Source organism: Taeniopygia guttata, chromosome 3, assembly GCF_048771995.1.
Source record: "Taeniopygia guttata chromosome 3, bTaeGut7.mat, whole genome shotgun sequence".
Lineage (NCBI taxonomy): Eukaryota > Metazoa > Chordata > Aves > Passeriformes > Estrildidae > Taeniopygia > Taeniopygia guttata.
In genome coordinates this window covers 28,575,062-28,600,090 of record NC_133027.1, presented here as the reverse complement: position 1 = coordinate 28,600,090, position 25,029 = coordinate 28,575,062, and the positions used below count along the sequence as shown (strand labels likewise).

The window sequence follows — 25,029 nt, the reverse complement described above, 5'->3', positions numbered from 1 at the left end:
CACCTCCAGTAAAATGGAGTAAACACATCTGATAACTATGGCATCATCTTCTAAATCCCATGAAATCCAGTATAGAAGGATCATGGTCAACAAAATACTGAAGCTGGATTATTTCCTGACACTTGCTTCCTGAATCACTGTCATGAATTTTCATAGAATAGGAAGACAACTGGAGTGTTTTCAAGAAAAATGTTCAAATCAACAGATGTGTTTCATGAAGGCAAGCAAATAAAATTTGACTTCAAATATATGCCTTTGAGCAGAGCTAGTTAAATACATTTCATTTCTAACATGTAACTGTGATATTCAGGCCATGGAATATATTGTATTTGTTTTTCTGATTAAAAATGTGGATATTTAAACTCTTACTAGGGCAGCTTTACTTTGCAGAGTTGTAAAGAGATTATTAGTGTTAACAAAGCATGTTGAATTAGTCATAGCACGCTAAGGGTTGGAAGGGTCCTTAAAGATCACCTTGTCCCAGGAGCCCCTGCCATGGGCAAGGGACATGTCCTGCTGGATCAGTTTGCTCAAGGCCTTATCCAACCCAGCCTAAAACACTGCCAGAGCTGGGGCATCCATAACATCCCTGGGCAACCTGTTCCAATATCTTACCAGCCTTACAGTAAAGAATTTTTCCCTAAAATCTTGCAGATATTTCTCCTCTTTCAATTTGTGCCCATTACTCATTGTCCTATCACTGCAGCTCCTGCCAAAGAGTCCCTCTCAAGCTACCCTGTAGCCCCCTCTGGGAAGGTTACTACCAAGTCTTCATACAACCTTCTTTTCTCCAGACTTTACAGCCCACATTTTCTCATCCTGTATTCATAGGAAATGTGCTGTAGTTCTCTCAACTTCTTGGCCCTCCTCTCAACTTGTTCCAACAGTTCCATTTCCTTCTTTTGCTGGGGACACCAGAACTGTACACTGCATTCCAGGTGGGGTCCCACCTGGAAGAGAAGAGGAACAGAATCACCTCCTTTGGCCTGCTAGCCATGCTCATTTTGACACAGCCCAGATATGTTTGGCTTTCTAGGTACACACTGCTGGCTCATGTTGAGTTTTGCATCAACCATCACATCTAAGTCTTTCTCTGCATGGCTGCTACCAGTCACCTGTCTGCCCAACCTGTGGGTGTGTCTGGGATTACCATGACCCAGCTACAGGACCTTGCACTTCATTTTGTTCAGGAGTTTTGCATCACTCCATGTCTCAAATCTGTCAAGGTCCCTCTGAATGGCATCCCTTCCCTTCACCTCGTCAACTGCACCACACAGCCTATCAGTGAACTTGTTGAGGTGCCCTTGATCTTGCCTGGCACAGAAGTGAAATTGACTGGTCTTTTATTCCCTTTGTCTTACAATTTTTCATTTTTAAAATGGAAGTCATGTTTCCCTTTTTGAGTAATTAGAAACTTAACCTGACCATCATGATTTTCCAAAAGTTATTATAATGGCTTAGCAACTTCATCTGCCAGCTCCCTCAGCACCCTCAGATGAATCTCAACAGGTACTGCAGGATGACATTGTCATTTCAAGACTTTTGATCAAATGTAGTAGGATAGGATTTTCACAGAAATACAGATAACAGTAAGTTTGATTTTTTTTCCTCCTAATACTTCAGTGAACATAAATGAGTCCTTAGTGTAAACAGACATGTATTTATTTTACAGTGAAAAGCTGGATCTGGACAAGGGAAAATGATACAATTTGCTTGAAATGTTATAATTGACTAAGGTGCACTATAAAATTACATAAAAGTGCTCAGAATTGCAGGCTTTGTTGGTAACACTTCAGTGACAGCTTTGGTTATATGTCATGGACTGTTTAGGATCATATGTTTTTCTGTAATCAAGTTTCTCCTAAGGAAACTACTGTCCTTGAACAGCTGCTCCACCTGTCACACTGAGCAGAGAAAATATCTATTTTGAGGTGAAGAAGCAGCTGGTTTTCCTTAGTAGGTGCTAAAGTGAAAGTCAGTGTCTAACAAATTTACACTGAGCTCTGATCCCTAGTATCATTCCTATTTAAACAATTCCTTTTCCAGTTACAATCTTTTTCAAAGTGAGCATTATTAAAATCTAAAAGGCAAAAGCCTTGAACACAAGCAGAGCAAAACAGGGAATTATTTCAGCGCTGCCCATGGGCAGGCAGGTGCTCATCCATCTCCAGAAGAGCAGGGCCCCATCACAGGTAACAGTAACATGGGAAGACAACACCATCACCCAAAATTATCTCCTTCTTCCTTCTTCCCCCACTTTATGTACTGAGTTTGATGTTATGTGACATGGAATATCTCTTAGGTCACTTTGGGTCACCTGTCTGGGCTGTGTCTCCTCCAAGACTCCCCAGCTTCCAGCCCCAACTTCCTCAGCAGCATGGCCATATGAAAAGCAAAAAAGGCCTTGGCTCTGTGTAAGCTCTGCTCAATAGTAACAAAAATATCTCTCTTCTATCAACCTTGTGTTCTGCACAATTCCAAAACACAGACCCATGCCAGCCACTGTGAAGACAATTTATTCTACCCCAGCCTAAATGAGCTGGGCAGAAATTCTTGTCAATTCCTGCTTTTATGAGATAATTACTTTTTTACTTGTATTGAAAAGAAAGAATCCCAAAGTGACAGTGTGTTCGAGGCCTGTATGTATGAGGCTTACTGGTCAAATAATTTATAAGATAATATGAAGATGAAACAAATTATTTTCAAGCCTTGGTTCTTATATTCAAACGCTAAACCAAATCTATTACAAGCTTGCAAAAGCAAATAACCAAAATTTTCTTCTCATTATTGAAAGCAGAATCAAGGATTGCGAGTTTATTTTCACATGTGTAATATGTGTTTGGATTGCTTCAAATTATTATCCAATGGCATGCATTCTTTAAGATTGTGGGTTTTTTTGTCTGAAAAAGCTAATAAAGAAAATAAAATTAGCATAGCCAAGTATTAATAAATCAGACAAATAATACCACTACTAATAAGTTAACACTAATTCCTATTCCACTTTGGTTCAAGTAGTTCAAATGTAAAACACAAGTATGTTACTCACAGTTTTCCCCAATATTTATTTAATTAGATAACTTTTCATGACAATGTTATTTATGAAAAACATGTATAAAAACTTCTAGATTCTGTCAGTTTATTTATGTTTGTTTCATTGTAAAGTTTATTCTTGCTCAGCCATGTGTAAAGAGCTCCCTTCTTGATCGTCACCCTTGGCTGCCTGTTTGTCAGCTCCTCACAGAATCTCCCCGTGCTTTCACTTACTCAGTTCCTTATGTGTTGCATCTGATCCTGTGGCTCATTGTGCAAAGCTCCTAGTCTGATCATGTTTCAGGCCTTCTAAAGAGACATTTCTTTTATTCTGTAAGCTTGAAGGCATGCAGTCTAGTAAACTTATGTTTCTTTTTTTATTCTGTTTGATAACTTTAGCCTGTAATTTCTCTCTGTCATTAGAATGTAAATGCATTCATGGTAGGGACCATCTTATAAGTGCAAAAATGTCTTGTGTACTGAGAGCACAGCTATAAGCAATGTTTTTGCTATAGAGTATGGATATGAATGGAATATGCAACATTTGGGGAATGTTGCATCTTTTCATTTTGGATCCACCTATAATTATATTAGATGACCAGTTACCCTGAAAAATGAGAAATTTAGAACTAGTCTCTGGACAAGATATAACTTAACTGAATGACATTCATTGATCGCCAGGCACTCCAGCTTAACACAGGAGGAAAAAGAAAGGTAGATTTGTCCAGAAACACAGGAAATCAACTAAAAAAAAACAAACAAACAAAAAACAAAACAAAACAAAACAAAACAAAAAAGGTGCTGTATCTCTCAAGTTTGAGCTTCCTTGTACATAATCAAGCCTGGGACACAACTGTTAGTTGCCATCCTGCTTTGACTAATCAGGCCATTTTCCTTTCCACATATGGATTTAAAGAACTCTCTTTTGGCAGATAATCTCTTTTGTCTGACAAAACTCCTTATCTTCTTGTTACTTTGTTAAGCAAACTTTCAAGCACACCCTCTTTTTAACACTGGACTTTCAGGAGTTCCACGGTTATAGGAATCAGAAACCTTGTGACTGAAAGATAATAAAATGTTTGTTTAAAATCCTCTTTATTCAGTTTGGGTCCATAAATACAACTATAAATGAACAGTTATTAAATTCTGTGAAATTTTGGAACAGCCACAAGAGTCTTATCATTGAGTCTGGATTACTCAAGAATTCAGAATTATGCTGAAATCATGGTACATTGAAACCTGTATTCCATTAACAGAAATAATTAAACTCCTGCAATGATTTTTTGCCTGGATGAGAAAAGATTACAGAGTAACATGAATGATCTGACTTGAAAGGAGCCATAAGGATCAATGAGTCCAACGCTTAAATTAATGGCTCCTGGGGATTGAACACATGACCTTGATACTATAAGTAGACACATATTTTTAAGAAAAGAAATTACAAAACCTCTTTTCTTTTCTTTTTAAAATTTTGTAATATATTTTTGTGTTTATCATACAGCAACATATATGAACCCTTCTGATAATTAGTATAATTTAATCTCATTTTCCTATGCCTTATCACAATTGCTTCTTATACAATGTCTGCTCCATGGCACAAATTAATTAATCAGAATTTTAAAATAGGTGGTAAGTTTATGTTTGACTATTTCACTCAAGAAAGATGTATGGCGAGATAGAATACTGGCCTATCCTGTAACAACAATTATTGTCAAACACATAAGTCTAAATTATTAGATGTTTAATTGAACTACCTTTTGAAGAAATATGATTACTTTGAAGTACTTTGTCCTGAGAGTTAGCTAGTAGCACACTTTTGTGTAATGTTCTTTTGCTTTTTCCTATGACATTTTTAATTGTCTGTTGATTGCCAACTATGATTCTAGAATTATTTATGCAGAAAAATAGAATTTTTTGGCTTGTTTTTCCCCTACTATCACTGAAGAATATGCTATCTACATTACTTTAGAAACTTAATCTTTAAGAAAAATCCATGGAATTTCAATACCAGGAAAAAATAAAATTGTATATGTTTGTGTCATCAAAATATGAACTGACACAAATATTTCTATGCTGTTATTACTGTTATTAATCAAGTTAAACTGTCTTTCTGGTATGACAATGCAGTATTACATGTGTTCAGTAAGCTCAAATTAAAAGGTTACAGGGTTATTTGAGTGCATTAAATGTTCAGTCTAAGATAATGAGCATCATTTTAAGAGTATTTCCAAATTTAACTTATATCTACATATAAGTCTACTACAAAGCTGTATTCCAGAGAAGCTGCCTGGCTTAGTTAATGTGCTTCATAGATACCAGCCTCTATGGCTCATGTTAGAATGATACTATAAATAGAAAATAACAAAAAACTGAATACAAGCATAGTACGACTTGTAAAAAATACCCATTGCAAAAATTTGTTATAGAACCACAAAAGACTTCTCACAAGTCCGTTTATTTTTGACAGGAGGAAGGATAAAAAAGACAAGAAGACAAGGAAATATGTAATAATTAATACAGAAGTCAGCAAGATGTTATGTTTTCAGAGATTTAAGAGATTAGTTTCTTTACTATGCTACTAAATTGAATGATTACAGGGGACTGGTTAGTTGGATTCGGGTTTTTTTGTTTGGCTGGGTTTTTTTTGTTGTTTGTTTAGTTTGGGGGTTTTTGGTGTGTTTTCTTCTGTTTGGTTGGCTGATTTGTTTTGCTTGTCATTCGAATATTAAATAACCTTACATGCCTTTCAAAGTAAGGATAGCTCATTTACTTCTGAAACAGTTACCTGTTTTCTAGTGTGCAGAGACAGTGCATTGTCCCAAGGCAAATACAGTAAGCTCTGGCAAAAATGAAATTAGAAGTCATGTTAATTGTTTCTCTACTCAAATATTCAAAGAGCAAAAATCTAATAAGAAATTTTGTCATACAATGAAAAAAAAAAAGTTAAACATCTCATACAAAAATTTGATAAATGCATTAAGTGTTGCAAAGAAAAATGTAGAAATACATCACTTCTCAATTAAATAAACTTCAACTGATTGTATGGTGGTGAGATAATGGTTAGAACCCAAAGACAAGTTTGGGAATGAGCTAGTAGAAAACAAATGCATGCATTGTACTGACATATATGTAATGATTTGTAATTAAAAAATATATAAATTTGAGGATGTTATTGTCATTTAATTAACAGATGAAAATAAAATATTTTTGGTTTTCTAGATATTTTATTTTTTTATATGCTTTTCTCTTTTCTCCCCTTTTAAGCAAACAAGAAGACAAAGGGGTAAAGAAATGCAAAAAACTCAAAAATGAAACAACTATTTGAAAAAATGAAAATACTATGGAATTTTATATTTTAATATATGTGGGTGGGTTTTTTTTACATTTTTTCAAACCTTTTCATATTTTATGCAAAGAAACCTAACAAGTTAATAAAATTTATTGAAGAAAATGCTCCTCCAAATGTCAAAAAAAGTTAAATTTTTTTTGATGAATCCTGCTAATAAATCAGGTGAATGTATGTTGCTAATCATGACTTACGAAAATTTTTGGACTTTTTTTCCTAAGTCTGTATTATTACCATTTTATTCTAGAGAGTATCAGTACTGCTCTAAATATTCTATACTGCAGTCAATCTGTGCAAAAAAAAATTGAAGTGTCTCTGCAATAAATGATCAGGTGATTTCTCTTGCTTCTCTTATCTCTCATTATATCTACATAATTTCACTACAAATTTGAAAGAATTGAATTTAATGTACTTGTACTGCTTAAAGGATTAAAACAATTTTCTATTTCAACTACAAGTATGATCATGGAAAAAGGAACTATTTAAGAGGATTAATTGTGTGATGGGATTTATACTAAGAGGCCAGCATCAGGCCAGAGTTTCAGACTTAATTCTGTCAGGTCTTGGTTTCATGGGTTTAGGAGTCAAACTGTCAAGAGTTTTAAGTGTGTCCCTTCGTAATGGCAAAGTGTTTCCACAAAGGAAGTTGGAAGGTGCATCTGCAAGGCAAGGCCTAAGAATAGAGTAATAGCAAATGTACAACTCAAAAAACAGTTGTAAATGGGGGAAATTAGTAAGACATAGTAAGGAAATTAGGAGTCTTTCAACCACTATATGGTAAGAATACAGAAATGTTTCAAGAATAAAATGTTCCACATGAAAAAATATGAAATAGTAATATTGGGAGAGAGCGAAGGGGGATGCAGATAGATATGTTTTTAATAACTTTCTAGAAAAGTCAGTAACTTTCTATCTCGGCTATAAATATTTTCTGTAATAATTTTTAATTTACAGACTGAGTTTAAAATACATGGCAATAGATATTTTTTTACCTTTGGGCAAGTAAATGGGCTAGAATCTTGTTATATCATCACCTATAGCAATAATATACCTCATAACTAATAAGTAGAGGTTAATAGATGCAATGACACAGAGAAGACACATACTATGTTAGAAAAACAAAAGAAAACTTTTCTTGCAGTGAGTTTGGTCAAATACTTGGGAGACTTGCCCAGGGAGGCTGTGAAATTCCCTCATGTGTGTAATATTGAAAACCTGACTGTCCTGCTTGAACAGGAGTTTTGGACAGGATGATCTCCAGAGGCTCCTCTAAACCATTCTAAGATTCTGTGAAAGTCAAAGATAGAACTCTAAATTCAAATGAAAGTTTTATCATTAGAACAGGATATTCTATTAACAACAACTCACAGCTGTATGTTGACATAAGTATCATCTCCTTGACTGTAACAGTTCAACTTTGATTTTTGATTCCCTATCTTAGGTGCCATTTTTATAGCTAGTCTTTTTCATAGGAGCCAAGCCCAGGTGCTACAGATCTTAATTTGCAATGAAATAACTTATCTATTCTAACACTTCAGTCTTCAAGATAACCTAAGAGCCAATAAAAATTCAGGTATCATTCCACAAAATAAAATTGCCTAAATATTCACAAAAATTATGTATTGATTAAAAATCAAAGTTTACTTCAGAATTTTTCTGTCTGCACTTACACATGACAGTAGATTATGCAAAGAAGGATTAACAAAATAATAGGCAACTCCTAGACTAGGTGTACTAAAATGTCACATTTTCTAGATTTGAGAAATATACATGCTGGAATTATTTGTATAATGCAGAAGTTTGGCTTTATTTTATATAAAATAACTTGCAAATTCAGTACTTTTTTGAGAGACCAAAGAAGAAATATTGTTCAGATATGCAGTTTTTAAGAGACAGTGATGCTTAATTCTGATAAAGGACTATTGTCCCAAAACGATTTGGGACAATTGAATTTCACAGATGGAAAAGTAGAGTAATGCTATTGAACAATGCAAGATCATGAATTAAATCATACATAAGCTAAAAGTAATTGCAAATGCCTCAAACGGATATTCAAATCTCTAAATATAGCTCATGAATTGCAATGTGTTATGGAATTCAACAGACAAAATGTTTTAAACAGATCTTGCCTTTTGAATAAGAACGCTTGTTGCAGTGCCTTCCCAAAGTCTCTGGCAGCCCAGTACCTTTGGCACTGCAAGCAGCAAGGGCCACGTTCACATGCCACCGCAGGCAGGAGCTATGGCCTGCGGTCCCGAAGCCGCCAGACAGGATGAGGCGCGTGATGACAATGACAAAAGCGAGGAGTGGTCCTTTCGGTCCTTCCACGTTCCGAGTTTATTCGAAGTCTTAGGAGACATCCCTGGCTCAAGGGGAGATAAGCCCCAATAGGCCCTGAGCACTGTGTGCATGGCCTTTTATATGGGGGAGGTAACAAGGGGAGGGAACAACAGTCAACCAATGGGATAACAACTGGGGGGGGGGGGTGGCAACCAAGGTGACAGGCAGGGGAAACATCCAATGGGGTGAGAGGGAGGGAGGGAGGGAGGGGACCCCAGGGACCAGCCTATCCCCCGAGGCCCTGGGTAGAACTTTCTAGGTGAAAGGGAGGGGCCTCAGAGTAACAGACAGGCCCCAGGGAGGGGTCAGGGGAGTGACTCAGCATAACTTAACCAATGGGGTGGAGGGAGGGATGACTGGCAGACAGAGGGAGGAGGAGAAGAAGGGAGGCCGGACCATTTAACATAAAGAGGGGGAGAGGGAGCAACCGTAAGTGGGGGGGAACTCAAAACACAACCCAACAAATGCTTATGCACAAAACAAGCTGACAAAAAACCAGAAAATTTACAAGACACAGAAGTGAGAATAGAACATAATTAGATTGTAAATCCCAATTATGTGAGGTGAATTCCCTGATTAGTTAATCAATATATAATACACCTATTTCATGACATAATTGTGGAAAAGCAATGAACTTGAATTACATATATGTCATAGCTTCTAGAATGTTGATGAAATATTCTGGAAAACTTTGGAAAACATTTTACTTACTGTAAATTGAGTTAATTTTAGATATTATTTACATAATTGTTAATGCAATACTCCAGATTTGCTCTATGTTAAATATTGATTCTAAGACTTCTTAAAAACACTTTATGCTAAAGGCAGCACAACGACTGATGATATTACTAACTCAGGCTAAAAACCCTACACTTTAGGAAAGAAACTTCCAGTGTTTTCATTACAAATGTTGTATAACATTTTTAATGCTAAAATAAGTATAATAAAACTTGAAAACACAGAAACCTTTCTCCTAGTACTTAAATTATATAGATTAGATTCAATATTTTCTTTTAATCACTCTTATCAAGAGGTGGACAATATATCATCTAGTTTGCTTTTCAGAATTACAAAGTTCTCAGCTTGACCAATTGATTCTATAAGTTTCTACTTCCATCTCCCTCAGCTTCTGAAAGATGATGCAAATTTTTTTCCCCTGTGTTTTGGTGTTTATGTTTTTTTTTTCAAAATATGTAAAATTAAGTGTAGCTGGGCAGCAGAGAATAGAGTTATATGCATTTCCTGCCTTAATGGATGCATACAGATACCTCTATGGAACGAGAAAAATATGCTACTTTGGTGTTTTGCTGCTTTGTTGCTCAGAATTTGCATTTCTGAGCTTTGAAGATGTTCTTATAATGCAGATGGTAAACAAGAACCTCAGTAGCAAGGACTGTCGAGCATGAACAGATCCAGGAAGATCTTGGAAAGAAAAGAGTGGAGGTTTCAGTGACTACAGGAAATACAGACTGATTTTTTAACTTCTCTTGAGACAATAGTGTAGTTTTTCAATCCAAAAGACCTCTGAAAATTGCTGGATCAAGAAAAGAATGTATCATTCACTTACACATGGGTATTAGTGATGCTGTTAAAAATAATTTTCTTCTTTTCTGGTCAACTCTAATCTTCTAAGAATTCTGTTCTAGCAATCCTAGAAATTCAAACAATTTCACTCCTGAAAAAAGAAAAAAAACCCAAACCTGAAAAGGCAGTGTAACTATTGCAAAGCTGCAAGGGCATTGGGGTCAGCAGCCATCTATCAGCTTTTAGTTTCATAATTTAAGACTCATCCATCTTTGTCAGGTGTTCTAAATGTTTTGGGGGTTTTGTTTGTTTGTTTGGGGTTTTGGTTTGCTTTGTTGTTTTTTATTTTGTCTTTTGGTTTGGTTTGGTTTGATTTGATTAGATTTTTATCTCTCAGCTCTACTGAGTTTTGCCAAAGCCTACAGTGAAAATGAAGTTCTTCCAGCAGGTAGTATTGAGCCACTTTCTGCTTTGCTCTGAAAATTGCAGTCTGCATGCTTTCCTCAGAGTTAAAAGCTCTCCACCTTTTTCATGAATAATCAGGACAGAAGCAAGGAATCTATCACAGTTGTGTGAGAAATTAATTTTATTTAAGTTATTGTGAGAGTCTGAGTAAAATTAATGTATTTTACTGATCCAAAATCTACTGTTGGAGCAGTGTTGCTTTAAGAGAACGTCCTTCAAATTTCATATACCAATGAAAATTAACTTTGATGTATCAGTGTCCTTTTACCTCTGAGCCAAGAAGTATTTCAGCTTTGACTATTAATGCAAGTCCAGCTGAATAAAATCATCACTCAAATGAAAGCAGTATGAGGTACAAACCACATCTTTCCAAGCAATTGAATACAAGCATAACCTCATCAGTTTTATAACACTCCCTGTGCTATGTTTTCCTGCAACTGAAACAGGTGGTGGTACCTGCTTCCTCCCAAGCAGTGAGTTTGAATACTCTTTCAGGAACACAAAGACATTTTAGGGCAGCAAAATATAACACATTGTGTTCATCATTTGTGATGAGAATCTGGTGAAAAATGTTGATACAAGTTTGATCTTCTTTTTTTCTAAAATCCTTATTTGAGAATTATTGTAGAGTCTTGGTTACTCCCCAGGCTCATTTCTGTGTTATACTTGTTAGCTCTTTCATTTTGACATCAAGACTGAAATTCTCTTACACAAGCCACATGACACCTTCATCAAAATTTAGATTAAAATTCTATTAATCTCATCTTGACTAGTGTAAGGGTTAGCTTTAGGTTTTAGTTCGTTTTTCTGTCTCATATGTGAAAAAGGTTTTCAATTTTTTTTTTAAAAAGTTAAGCTGCAGCTTAACTCAGATGGCTAGAACTCAGGACTTGCCTGATATTAATTGTTAATAGTGATTTCCAAAGACCTAGAATGATTGACTCATCTGCCTATTTACTTAGGTTTTTCAAAATATAATTGGTGAAAATTGTGAGCTTTCCGATTTTTCATTGTCCCTGAAATATAGCTGTCCCGTATTCTTTATTTTGTGAATTGCTACAAGAATTATGGTGGAAGTAACTAAAACCACAGAAAATTATATATAACTCTAATAAGCAGCATTAATTACCTATTTTTTATCTTTTTTTTTTCTGCGGTTATTTTAAGAATACAGCTAAGAATTTCAATAAAAAACCTTAACTAAATTCTCTATGAGTAGTAACAAGCCTTCCAAATATGTGCAAGTGAGAAAGTAGTTGGAGGAGCAGTGGTGATTTAATTATTGCAAAGTACTAACTTGAAAAATCCTAGCAACAATAAAGCAGTTATGCAATTTCTCTTGTTTCCGAGATATACTGCTGTATATTTAATTTAAAATATATTAAATTATGGAATGGCTTTATGAATTCTATCATTAAAGAGAAGCTTCTGTCAAATATATTCATATATTTCAAGAGGCCTATTAGTATCAAAGATTTTAAACATTGTAATTTATAGTGAGTATGCATTTACAGTGAGTATTATTTATAGTGTGTATGTCTTATTTATAGTGTGTATGCCCAACACAGTGTTGGACTTTACACTGTTAGGCTTATGGCTGGATTTGATGAACTTTAAGACCTTTTCAATCCTAAATTATTCTATGATTCTACAATTATGTTCACACATGGCATTAAGAATGAGATTTCATCACTAAATATTTTTCTGTGATAACATATTTAATTTGCTGATAGTGCATGTTCGGCAGCTATAGAATATTTAGAAAAATATTTTTGTTGAATTTGAATCAGTAATGCCTAGGATTAAGTAAAATGCATGACTACTGAACTGCCAAATATCATTCAAACCCTTTATTATTGGGAGTCATACAAATTAATTTATTGTTATTATTCACGGGTCTAATTATTTTGCTATTACATAGATCTCAAAATACTAGTAAAATAGCACTCATATATTCTAAACCTGTATTCTGGGTTTCATATTCTGGGCATTAATTTTTCAGATAGACATAGATATTGGTTTTTGTCTCTTGCTTCCAAAATCCCTGAAAGTTTATAAGCATATCCTGCAGTGTAATCATATTCTGAATTAAAGACTGAAGACAGTTTTGTAAAAACTGAGTATTTCCTGAGGCTGTTGTCTAGTTTTGAGACTTAATGGGATTGGCTGACCTATCCAATGTGTGGTTTTTTCTTAGCCTCTAGGAAATGTGTTTGTCCTCTGACTGCCTATTGGGAATGATTCTTGGCCTGAAAAATTTTCCTAGAGAACTGACTTTAAATTATAGCTTGGTAATGGTCACAACTGTTCCAAGCATCAACCTAACAGTTTAATAGTATAGAAGATGGGGTTTTTTTCTGCTTTCAGAACTGATAAAATGATGCTTGATTATTACTATAGACATGGCCATTGTATCAGACAAGGCCATATGTAGATACATCATCTGGGCTTCATAGGGATGCCTTTTTATACCTAAGTCTTCCCTGCCCTGGGGCTGAGTTTCTCTATTTCTATTCAGATTCGTTATCATGCTGGGTTTGTAGGGGTTTTGGTGGTCTTGAGATCCCTACTGGGTCTTTCTTTGGTCAACCTTCCACACCTACTTCTCAACCCACAGCTTGTTCTGTGCTCTTCTCCAGGAGCACAGGAATTTGTCCCAGAAAAGTGCTGGCCTGCCTCTGTATGAGCTCCTTATCCAGGCACATCCAGTCCTTTCTCACAGCATGTTCTTGCCAACAATCCCATTTGCTTCCATAGTTATTTGGCTGTTGGTTTTGAGGCATACATATTAGCCCCTTGTATTCAGAGCTTCTACAGAGGACATGGTAAGGAGGCTAGAGTAGCTGTCCTGTGATAGTAGGCTGATAAGGTTCGGGCTATTCAGCCTGAAGAAGAGAGGGTTGCATGGAGACCTCAAAATATGCTTCCAGTATCTGAAGGAGGCCTATAAGGAAGATAGAGAGAGGCTTTTCATCAGGAACTGTAGTGATATGACAAAGAGTAATGGGTTTAAAGAGATGAAGGTTTAGATTAGACATTAGAAAGAAAGTCTGTACTTTGAGCATAATGAGGTACTGGAACAGATTGTCAATAATTGTGGGTGCCCCAACCCTGGCAGGCTTCAAGCAGGTTGGGTGGGGCTTTGAGCCACCTGGTCAAGTGCAAGGTGCAGGGAGGTTGGAACTAGATGATCCTTAAGATGTCTTCCAATCAAAAGCATTCTTTGATTCTATGCCATCTAGGAGTCCTCAATTATCTTATTCTTCTTTTCTATCTAGCCTCAACTAAAGTTGGACACAATGGACTGTAATAGTCAAGACATCCTTGAATAATACGGCTCCTTAAGCATGAAAAAGTCAAGTTAATACTTTCTTTAAATGAGTATTGAATGGAATTCATTTAACCTATATTATCTAGAGTTGATAAAAATTAATTTTCCTTTCAAGATTTGTGCTATTTTTCAGAGAAATTGGTCTTAAATCCTTTGCTCTAATTGAGGATCATTTTTTTTGAATACAATATAATTTAACTCCATGAATATGTTAGGAAACTAGTTCTATTTTAGTTCACATACAGCTCACAGATTTGCCTTTGTTTTCAAGCAGTACAGAGAGATAAGACAGGACTTGAAAAGTGAAGCAGTGAAGCTGTGAAGCTACCTGATACTGCTAAATTATATTCATGCTATTGTTCATTTAGGGGTTTTCCTGCTGACTAGCCTTACACATATGGATCAGCCATCCATACTCACTGGGGTGTACCAGGTACATTCTTCAAGTCTTTCTTTCAGTTTTCTTCCATTTGAAGATTCACTTGTTTTGAGATTGCTGCCTTAAATGAATGAAAGCATGCTATGTGGTGGTAATTTTAAGTTAGAAACATAGTTCTGATTGCAACAAAAAGTTTACTGCAAATGCACCTCTGAAATACCTGCTGCAGGAACTCAAAAACCTCAAAGAAAAGGAAACAAAGTGATAATCTAGTTCAATTATACATATTGATTTTATAGACAACAAGAAAATAGAGTAAACTTTTTTATTGCATTTAGAATCCTTTTGCAGTTTTACTTTGCCTATCATAATTTTCATTCATTGTCCTTGAAAATAATTTTTTTACTTTAAAAAAATGTGTACATGCTTTATTGCCATGACTAAATACTTTCAAAAACCAAATGAAAAGTTGAGTGATGATGGACATGAGAAATGTGTATCCTGTTCTAAGTCCATCTGTCTTCATTTCATTCTTTATACAACTAGTCAGACAAACTGTTTGAAGAAATTTAACTGAAATAAAAATCCCATACATGTTTCAATGAATGTCAATGCTCTTTATCATCATCCTTGATGGTCAGTTCCAGGAACTTGTTCTGTGATTGGGCTATAATTAATAAGGGCTCAAGGTTTCTTGTCCATGGTTGTGGACCTTGTGTTGTCAAGTACAGCAGTGTTAAAGGACAGTGTTAAAACACATTTAAAACTACTTCTACTCTCTCTCTTTTAATTCAGCTGTAGTACAATAAACTAAATATGACCTATATAAATTAGTATGTAGATTAAGAAACATTAGAAAGGAATTTCACCACAAGAACGCAGTATTTTACTTAGCAATTTCCATTGTTAATATTTCTAACTTTGTTTTTTTTATCCCCAGGCATCATAAGCATCATGAGTGAATACACAAAAGCTGTGAAATTCAGCCAAGTGATCAGTGGGATTAGAGAAAATGGAATTTTCAGTAGCATGGGATATTGTTTTTTCTTCTCTAGTTTGTATTACAACCACAGTTTTCGCTGGGTGTGAATATGATCTAGTATGACACTGTATCATAACTGAACAATAAGTTCATTAGAATATCTGTTGGTTATGGAGGGTCTTTATTGGAATTTCTATTACTACAGTCTTTTTAGAGATTTGTTGTTGATTTTGATGCTATTTGCTCTTTGAATATTTTTCCCCTCTAGTATTTGCATATGAATCTCTTCACATTCAACTGGTAAGGTTCTGTGACACTTTAATTTAGTTTATTTACAGGAAATTTCAGATTGTAAGGTCTGCTTCCTGCTTTCCTTCCCACACTCCTAAATTTAGATATACCAGCTCCTTTTTATCTATTTTCAAGCCCTGACCAATGGTACCAAATTTTAAATTTATTTTTAATACAGTATCCTTATATAATTTCTGTTTTTCCTATGAGTACTTAACAGTATTGCCCAGTTTTAAGCATTATTTTAAAAATTAACTCATTAATTTTTTCTCTTTTAGAAACTGAGGACAATTGTTGACCTTTTTCACTTTAATTCTTTATGCAGGCATTTTGAATTCAAGTACATGATGACCACTGCTAAAGAGACACACTTAGCTAGGGTCACATCAAAAGTTGCTTTGCCTTTTGTGTTTTTCAACCTACTGCTGCATGAAACAGTAATAGATTCTACATAGAAATTTAATCTTTATTTAAATTGTGGTGTGCTGGGTTTTTTTTGTACATTGCAGCTGCTATCTCCCATTACAGATAATTTTCTTAACTCACTCTTTGACCTCTGCAGCTCACAGTCATGGTCACACAGGGACATAATCATGGTCTTAGAAAGAAAATGATAATAAAGAAAACAGGTTAAAAGAGTGTGTATTTATGGATTTATTTAGGGGAAGCCATGCCACTTAAAACACGTTTTCTAGGATCTGTTTTTCTTCTATAACTTTTTCAACTGCCTTTTTGGCAGATTTTTAGTCTTTATGCTGTTTTGTTGAGCATGCAAAATTGAGTGAAGGAAATGAGAGCTGCGTGGAATATAAGAGGCATATAGGACTAGGTTTGAGTGGTAGGGCTCTCATGGAATAAGACCACCAACTACCTTCTGCTCCTCATAGGTGTTTCCGGATGTCTCTAGGTGGGGAAACCCATCTGTGCAAAGCTGCCATCAAACTAGAGGAACTCCTGCCCCTTTCCAGGCATAGTTATGGAAAGCACTGGTAGTTGATAGGGGCTGGAGACAGGTTGGAGCAGAGACATTATGACATAGGTGTACAGACATCCTCAGAGACTTTAGCCAAGGTCAACTTAATGTCCTAGGACTGTAGAAACAGGCATCACAAATACTAAGCACAGGGCAGCAGAAAAAGTTGTGTTACATACTACACCAAAACCTCCTCCATGTATCCTGGAGGAACTGGGACAGACTCCAGACACTTGAGTGTGAGCACAAAGATTGCTTATGTATGTGTTGTTTCCATGATCATTTTTCTCATTGTCAGAACTGTTAAACCAGAATTTTAGGCTGACTGGTGAGCTGGTTTTGACTGGATTGGAGTTTATTTTCTTCATAGGAGACAGTATGGGGCTGTGCTTTTGATTTGTGATGAAAACAGTGTTGATAACACAGTGGTGTTTTAGATGTTGCCAAGCAGTGCCTATACAGAGCCAAGGTCCTTTTGAGGTGTAGCTAAATTCACTGTCTAGCATGTTCAATATTGCTTCAGCAAATGCTCTGTGTTTTAAATTGTGTCTAGTAAACAAGGAATCATTTGCAAATAATTAGGATTGGCCTAAATAATGCAGAATTTCCTAAAAGTTATTAATTGTGTGATGAAAAATAAAAAGGTACAAAGGACCCCTTGATATGTCATTGAGAACATTAAGGCATATTGCAAACACAGAGAGTGGAAATAAAATTTTGCAGGCACTTTAATTTATTTGAATAATAATATTAATTTCAATAATTATTTTCCTTTATTATTTATATCTATTACATCATGCTTAAATGTTATGTTTTTAAATACACATCAGAAATAAAGAGAAGATAATATCACAGTCCCAGGGAGCAGCAAACACGGGCTGCCATGCAAGGGTGGAGTGCTGAAAGGGCAGAGTGATGACATCAGTGACAAGAGGCACCATCCCATAGCACCCATATGGGAAAGAGAGTGTCTGGGGCTGGTGCGGAGTGCAGAGGCAGCCAACAGTCCAGTGGTACCCAGACACTTAAACAACAAGGAGACAGGTGCTCAAGAGAGTAAGTCAAATATTTAGGAAGGGTCAAGGCCCAAGTAATCAAAATATAAGGGCAAGTACCTACTCACATGCAGCATAGCCCAGATTGAGTATCAAGGATTAGAATTTGAGCTTAAATGCAGCTCCTGAGGAAGGTAGGAGGCACCCACAAAGCACTCCCATCCCTTCAACAGCACCCTCTCAGTTACTTCACATCACCTTGACCCAGGGTTGCAGTCCATCCTACCAAAGCTGCTCAAGCACAGGAAGGAATTTAATAAAGGGGTCATGTGATATGTGAGAAGGTGGAAAGAGGAGGTTCATTCCTAGCCAAAACCTGGTGGCATGATGTTACTAAACATTTCCTGGTTTATTGTCTTCTTTGACAGATTTTCTTTTCCTGAGAAGTTGTTAAAGTCAAATATCATCTGTGGGCGTTTCTCCAATCTAACTTATAATGTACTGGATTTTTTGTTATTAACATGTAATACCAGTTATTAATAGAAAGAATGCATAACCTTAAAATGCTGGACAGGGATGCAGATCATTTGGGATTAATTTTTGTTAAAGTTTTGCATTAATCTACCTGTTTTATCCTCCTCTAGTGCAAAATAGAGCACTGTGCTGCTTTTCACCCAGACTTATGTATGTATGTTTAAGAGGTAGATTTTCTTCAAGTATCTCTGTGTCCATACAAATCCCAGTCTTGAAATTTTTTAGTCTTCATCAATTACATGGAGCCAGCTGGGCTTATAAATAGGAAAATTTTATCCTTGCCTAAACCAGATGTAAGTGTAACAGTTATCATAATCCCTTTCAAATTTCATCTCATGACATCATTTTATCTCATGAGATGACATCAGCATTTCGCAGTTATTGAATTTCTTTCTGATTTTCTAAGTAATATATGTTAATATTATAACTGTATTTCATACAGAGCTTTTTACTTTTTTTACTTTTTATACTCTTCACTCTATATTTTTTCCCTTTATGATTTTACTGCTAAATAAACAAGCTCCTGGTATTTCTTTTCTATTTTCCCTCAGGTTTTTTCATTGCTTTTATAGGACATTTTTGTTTATTTAATTTTGTTCATTTTCATTTTGTTTATTAGTTATAGAACTGCCATAATAATTTTTAGCTGCATGAAGACTAATAATGATTTTGTGAAGAATAAAAACTGTAAAAATGCTACTAACTACCTTTTTTTAAATAGTTGAAATTTATCCCATATAAATATTGTAATGAAGCACATTTTCATTACCAGAATGAAATTTGTATGTGACACCAGAATGATGCATAATTATATTAATGAAGGACAAAATGTAAGTGGGCAAGAACTATTCTGCATTAGATATGCAATAGTTTTCTTTTTGAAGTGTCTAAAAGGAAAAAAAAACCTGAGAAAATCTCATTATGAAATATGTATGAAAAGATGGGCTGCTGAATGTAGGATTTCTAAACCTATGCGGTAATATAGACCATAGACTTCTATACCTGATAACAGTGACAGGTGTAATAGCAGTTATAATGAACATAATAGTTCAAGACTGCTACCTTAAAAGAAAAAAAAATGCTAAATGACCCAAACTACACATTTGATACCCCATCATCTAATAGTGTCTTTGAACATCATGAGATTATGAAGATAATGCAATGGTCTCAAAATAGAAAGACTATGCGTATTCAGCAGGAAGAATAGTAGTTTTCTCGCAGATCCATATCCTTTCTTTCTTTCTATGGGGAGTTAATTCCCAGGGGTGAAAATACAGAAGCAGAGAGGGGAAATTAGTATTAACATACCTACCTAGCTTTGAAACTATGTGGCTAGAGCACTGAAACTCTTTGAAGGAAAAATTTGGATCCAGTAATTAAATTAAAATGAAAACAATTCTGGGAGAAGCATCAAAACATAGTTTGTACCCCTTCTGAGTTTAATATTCTTAACTCCAAATCTCCTGTTATTACTATTAGTTAGCCATAGTCCACCCTTTTCTGGTATCTTAAACAGTGCTGGCCACTCTGCTGCACAAAGGTCATTGGGACAGATTCACATGTTCAGCATATTACTAATGGGATATAGCTACATTTTACATGTTTTCATCCCAATTTAGATAGAAATAGGAGAGACTGAATATGCCCTTCAATATCATCCTATAATTACCATCAAATCATTAAGTTTTTAAAAATTCTTCAATTAAAGTTTTCCACGAACAGTATCTTTTCTTTGTCCTTTGAAAGTCCTTTGATCTTTCAGCCTAATCCAGAGTGTGGACCAAAATACACTTGAAGAAATTTGGGGAAAATAAGGACATTTAAGGAAATCATGTACTGTTGCATCATAATCCACATGCACTTTTGTGATAAACCAGTGCAGTGTGTTGACCCTGGGTAGATGCCAGGCACCCACCAAAACCATTCCATCACTTCTCTCCACACTGGACAGAGGAGAGAAAATATAATTAAGGGTTCATGACTTGAGTTAAGGACAGAGAGCAATCACTTACCAGATACAGTCATAAGCAAAACAGATTTGAATTAGAGATATTCATTGAGTTTATTACTAAAAAAATCAAAGCAGAATAATGAGAAGTAAAATAAGACCTTAAAAGCACCTTCCCCCCACCCCTCCATCTTCCCCAGTGCTGCCTCCTACTCCAGTGGCACAGGGGGACAGGGAAGGAGGATTATGGTCAGTTCACCATGGGTTGATTCTGCTGCTGCTCCAGAAGAGGAGTCCTTCCCCTACTCCAGCATGGGGAGCTTCCCAAGGAAGACAGTTCCCCACAAACTTCTCTAATGTTAGCCCATTCAACAGGCAACAGTTTTCTACAAATTGCTGCAGTGAGGGATACTTTTCCATGGGGTGCAGTCCTTCAGGAAAAGGTTGCTGCAGCATGAATTCCTCACAGGGTCTCAAGTTCTACCAGGAAACCTTCTCCAGCATGGGTTCCTCCCTCCACTGGTTTCCAGATTGCTGCCAGGATCCTGCTCCAACATGGATGTCCTGGATGTCCTACAAATTCACAGCCTCTTCTCAGGAATCCACCTGCTCTGGTGTGGGTCTCTTCCAAGGGCTGCAGGTGAATTTCTGCATCCCCATGGCCCTCCTTGGCTGCAGGGGCACAGCTGCATCCCCATGGGCTGCCCCAGGGGCTGCAGGGGAATCTCACCTCTGGCACCTGGAGCACCTCCTGCCCCTTCTTCTGCACTGACCTTGATCTCTGCAGAGCTGTTCCTGTCACATATTCACAGTGCTCTTCTCTGGCTGCAGTTGCAACAGTGCAATAACTTTGTCTTCTTAAATCTTTTATCTCATAGGTCTTACCACCATTTCTGATTGGCCCAGCATTGGAGCTGGCTGGCATTGACTCTGCTGCTCATTGAGAAAGACACCCCTCTAATCCTCCCCCTACCAAAACCAGGCCATGAAAACCCAATAAAACTACATGTGTATAGGTGTAGAAAAATATGCATCCACATTATTTTTACACGTGCTGTGCAAAAATGAAAGCAATGTGAACAAATTTTAAACTATAAATGCTACTGTTTATTTACACTGGATGGCTTCCCTTGTAAGATAAATTTTCTTTAGAATCACTTTCTCATTTGTAAACATTAGTTTAGCAGCCACTATCTTAAAGGGGAATATAAATATCTGAGAGTACCAGATAGGGATACTGAAAGGAAAAAAGACTAAAAGAGAGAAAGAGCTTTGTATTTAAAACAAATTAAGCTAATACTAATGTAAAGCTATTGAAAATTTCTAAGGTATTAAACATAATATTAAATTTTCATCATTTTCATTATGACTCCAAGCAAAAGTTTCATAATCTTATTTTGGTTTTCATTCTGTAATCACTCATCTCGATGCAATAAAAATTACTAGATATAGTCAAGGGACATAAAAGGCTAGTCTATAAATTAAATAGTCCTGGAGGACTCTCTAATCTGTCACCTTTGGAATATATAAAAGTCTCAAGCATATGATTAAGGATATTTGCTTTTCAAATATGTTCTTTGAAAAGTAAGGATTTAATGAAGGGTTTTGTTAAAAGTTTAAGAACAGAAACGAATTGAGTAGTGGTTGCATGTTTTCTTTAAAAATTCTTAGACCGACATCTTTGGAATACCTACTTTTATAATAAACTGCTAAATGATCATCAGAAAAATATTTATGGTTAAAGCTTATGACTAGAACTTAGATATTCTTGTTTAGTTCCTCGTTTTTGCCTCAGATGCCCTATCTTAAGTTTATTATGATTAATTTTGTCATTAGAGGAAGGGAACATGAAAAGTACGCCTTCAATCTCTTTCTCTTGTGCATACAAGTACAATGAAATGCACTAAAAAATATCAAATTTTTATCAGGAATAAAAATAGGAAAACACTGACATTTTTTAAAATGTTGGAGTTCTGACCGGTACATTTTACTTATTCCAATTTCCCATCACTAATTAGATGTTTACCTTGATTTGTTGTACATTTTCTGTTTTGTAATGTGGTTTTAATATCCAGCTGTATTTGGTATGAAAACAGAAATATTTTTCTCTGTTTGAATTCCTAGGCTGCCATGGAAAATACATGTGAACCTTAAGGAACAAATGTTCTGAAGTTATCCTCAGTAATGAAGCATATGTGAAAGTAAACTTCCATTGGTTAGATGAAATGATGACTACGAAATCAGCATTTTGCATGGTAGTTTTCTTTCTTCAACTTTGCATTGTCAATGGGCAGGGAATATGTGAGAGGCAAATGATTACTGAATGGAGGACAGAACCAAAGCCTACCATAATAAAATGGACACCAAGGGAAAATGTCTGTTCAGACTTTTACACTGAATGCTGGAATATGAATAAAAGTATTCTTGGTGAAATCTCAGAAGAACGTAACCTCAGTATCCCTCAGATATGCCCTTTACAGCTTCAATTAGGTGATAGTCTCTTCATTTCCTCTGAGCCATCCTTTCAGTCCTATGGAATGAATTTGGTAAATGTCTCCAAGGAAGAATTTATTAACTGCCCTAGGGCTGGTTTTCTTCAAGAGCAGTTGATTTTTGTTTGCCAGATAAAAGGACTGCACCAAGTGGACCCTAACTGGCTTGGTGTTGGAACTCACTACTTTGCAGAACTTCACAAGAGAGGTCCACTATTGTGCAACATGGGCCTCCGTCTGAACGTTACCGTGAAGCAGCAGTTTTGCCAACAGTCTCTGGGTGCACCACTCTGCTCTGGACATGGAAAATGTCTAAGCCACATTTGGGAGAAAACATACAATTGCCATTGTTTCTCACAGTATTCGGGAACGTTCTGCCAGAAATTTGATATATGCTCTGCTAAACCTTGCCACAACAACGCCTCCTGCACAGAGAAATCAGAGCTTTCTGGAGATTCTTATGAATGCACGTGTCCTCCAAAATTTTCAGGTATTTCTTTTCTCCTCTAGGTGTAAATATTAATAGATCATGCCCTTTCCTTAACAGATGATAAAACAGTAAGAACAACAATAGCAAGGCTTTTGTATAATTTGACTGCCCACAGCTGCTACCATGCCTGCAGAGTCTCTTTTACATGGTGTCACTTATGGGAGACTGTGTAGGCATTTGAAGAGAGTTTGTATTTGTGGATATTAATAAATGCATTGTAGAGAAAAACAGATTAAGTTCTTGTCATGCTTCTTTCCTATTTAAGCATGAGACATAAATAAATGCTTCCTGACTTACTGAAGTAACTGTTTTACTCTTTTTGTTCTGTAGTTCAGGATCTACATATACATACATACAACATAATACAACATAACTGGGTAAACTCTTATATAATCATTATCTTTATTTCATGGAGGAAAAAAATATGGATTAAGGAAATTATGGGGATGTTGTTCCTGCATTCAAACCAATAGAGTTTTGGTACATTTTAGAAAGTACCAGAAATATTCATTCTCATCAAAAAAGAATTATTGTAGCTCTTTTTGTACATATAGAGCAGAATTCTTGAAATGTTCCTCTGTTGGTCTGAATTTCTATGTTCTCACAATAGTGATGTTATGCTATGAAGCACAGCTGGTGGCTTAGGGATGAGTGAGGTTCATAGAATACACTTCATAGAAATGAAGCTTATGTTGCATAAAGATTGCTGTAATTTATTTTTAATTGCTTTTCAAAGTGCATAATAATTTGGTTACTAATGCATTTGCCAATGGAAGATTATGCAGGTATGAATAAGTCAATGTTGTGAGAAGATTTTTTTTTATAATTATGAACAGTGTAATAAGATGGTGGAAAACATTGATGCTATGCAGTATGTTTTATATTTCCTTTATCATTACTGGAGGCTGTGTAAAATGCTTTGAAAATAACAGTACCAAAAGCATCTGGTACTAATTGAACTCAAATTAATGAAAAAATTTGCAGGCAATTCTGTTAAAAGCAATCATCATATTTAATGCTATCAACAAGCAATGCTTAAAAGATTTTTTTAGCCTGTGTAGGAAAGTTTTAGGTAATGTCATGAACTGACAATACTGGTCTCATAAATAAGATGGATGCAAACAAGAAGAATTAGGAGACTAAAGCACCATATATTATAGGCATGGCTACAGAAGAGTGAGGGAGGAAAAAGTGCCTCCCATAACATAAAGTATATTAGAAATTTGAAGACTTTTTGAACTGTGAATAATGTCATGGTAATAATTCAAGAGGCAAGCATAATTAAATGGTATTTAGACCTGTGTGCTATAATAGCATAAACAATTTATAACTAAAATTGTAATTTCCAGAAAGCTGCTTATTTAAAAAGTTCTCACATTTCCACTCCACCTAAGTACATCTTTTGTTCTCAATGCTGAAAGAAACTGTAAGCGAGATTCATGTTAAAAAAAAAATACTACAGTTCTAGTAGCACTTCTGCATTTTAAGGTATATGTTAATTTGTAACTATATGTCAGATGAGGTTAAGCACTGTATTGTGAGCACAAAAATAGATTAATATCTTTCTGAGTTGACATTTATAAAACGTTCACCAAACACCCTAAATATTTATTAAAGTCCAATGTTCCTATTATTCCTTTGACACAGGTAAAAATTGCACAGAAATAGTTGGACAGTGCCAGCCATCTACATGTTTCAATGGTAACTGCATCAATGTTACTCCAAACACTTTTCTTTGTGAGTGTGACAAGGGTTTCACAGGTAGGAAACACCTTTTTTTACTGTCTTGCAATAATAATTTTATCTGTTATAGTAATGATATGAAGTTTTGCTTTATTAAAACAGTTATATTTGATGATTATTGCACAGATTGCCATATCCTTAGATTTTGTAAAAATAGGTTCTGTAA

At 35.6% G+C, this 25,029-nt stretch overlaps 1 protein-coding gene across 1 annotated transcript in view; it reads left to right on the top strand.

Annotated features, from left to right (window-relative positions):
* EYS (eyes shut homolog) overlaps positions 1-25,029 on the top strand; it is a 765,693-nt gene that overhangs the window by 63,493 nt on the left and 677,171 nt on the right. The window contains exons 3-4 of the mRNA XM_072926499.1: positions 22,263-23,120; positions 24,768-24,881. Of these exons, the coding sequence (XP_072782600.1) occupies positions 22,364-23,120; positions 24,768-24,881 (871 nt within the window). The 5' untranslated portion in view covers positions 22,263-22,363. The remainder of the gene's footprint in view (positions 1-22,262; positions 23,121-24,767; positions 24,882-25,029) is intronic.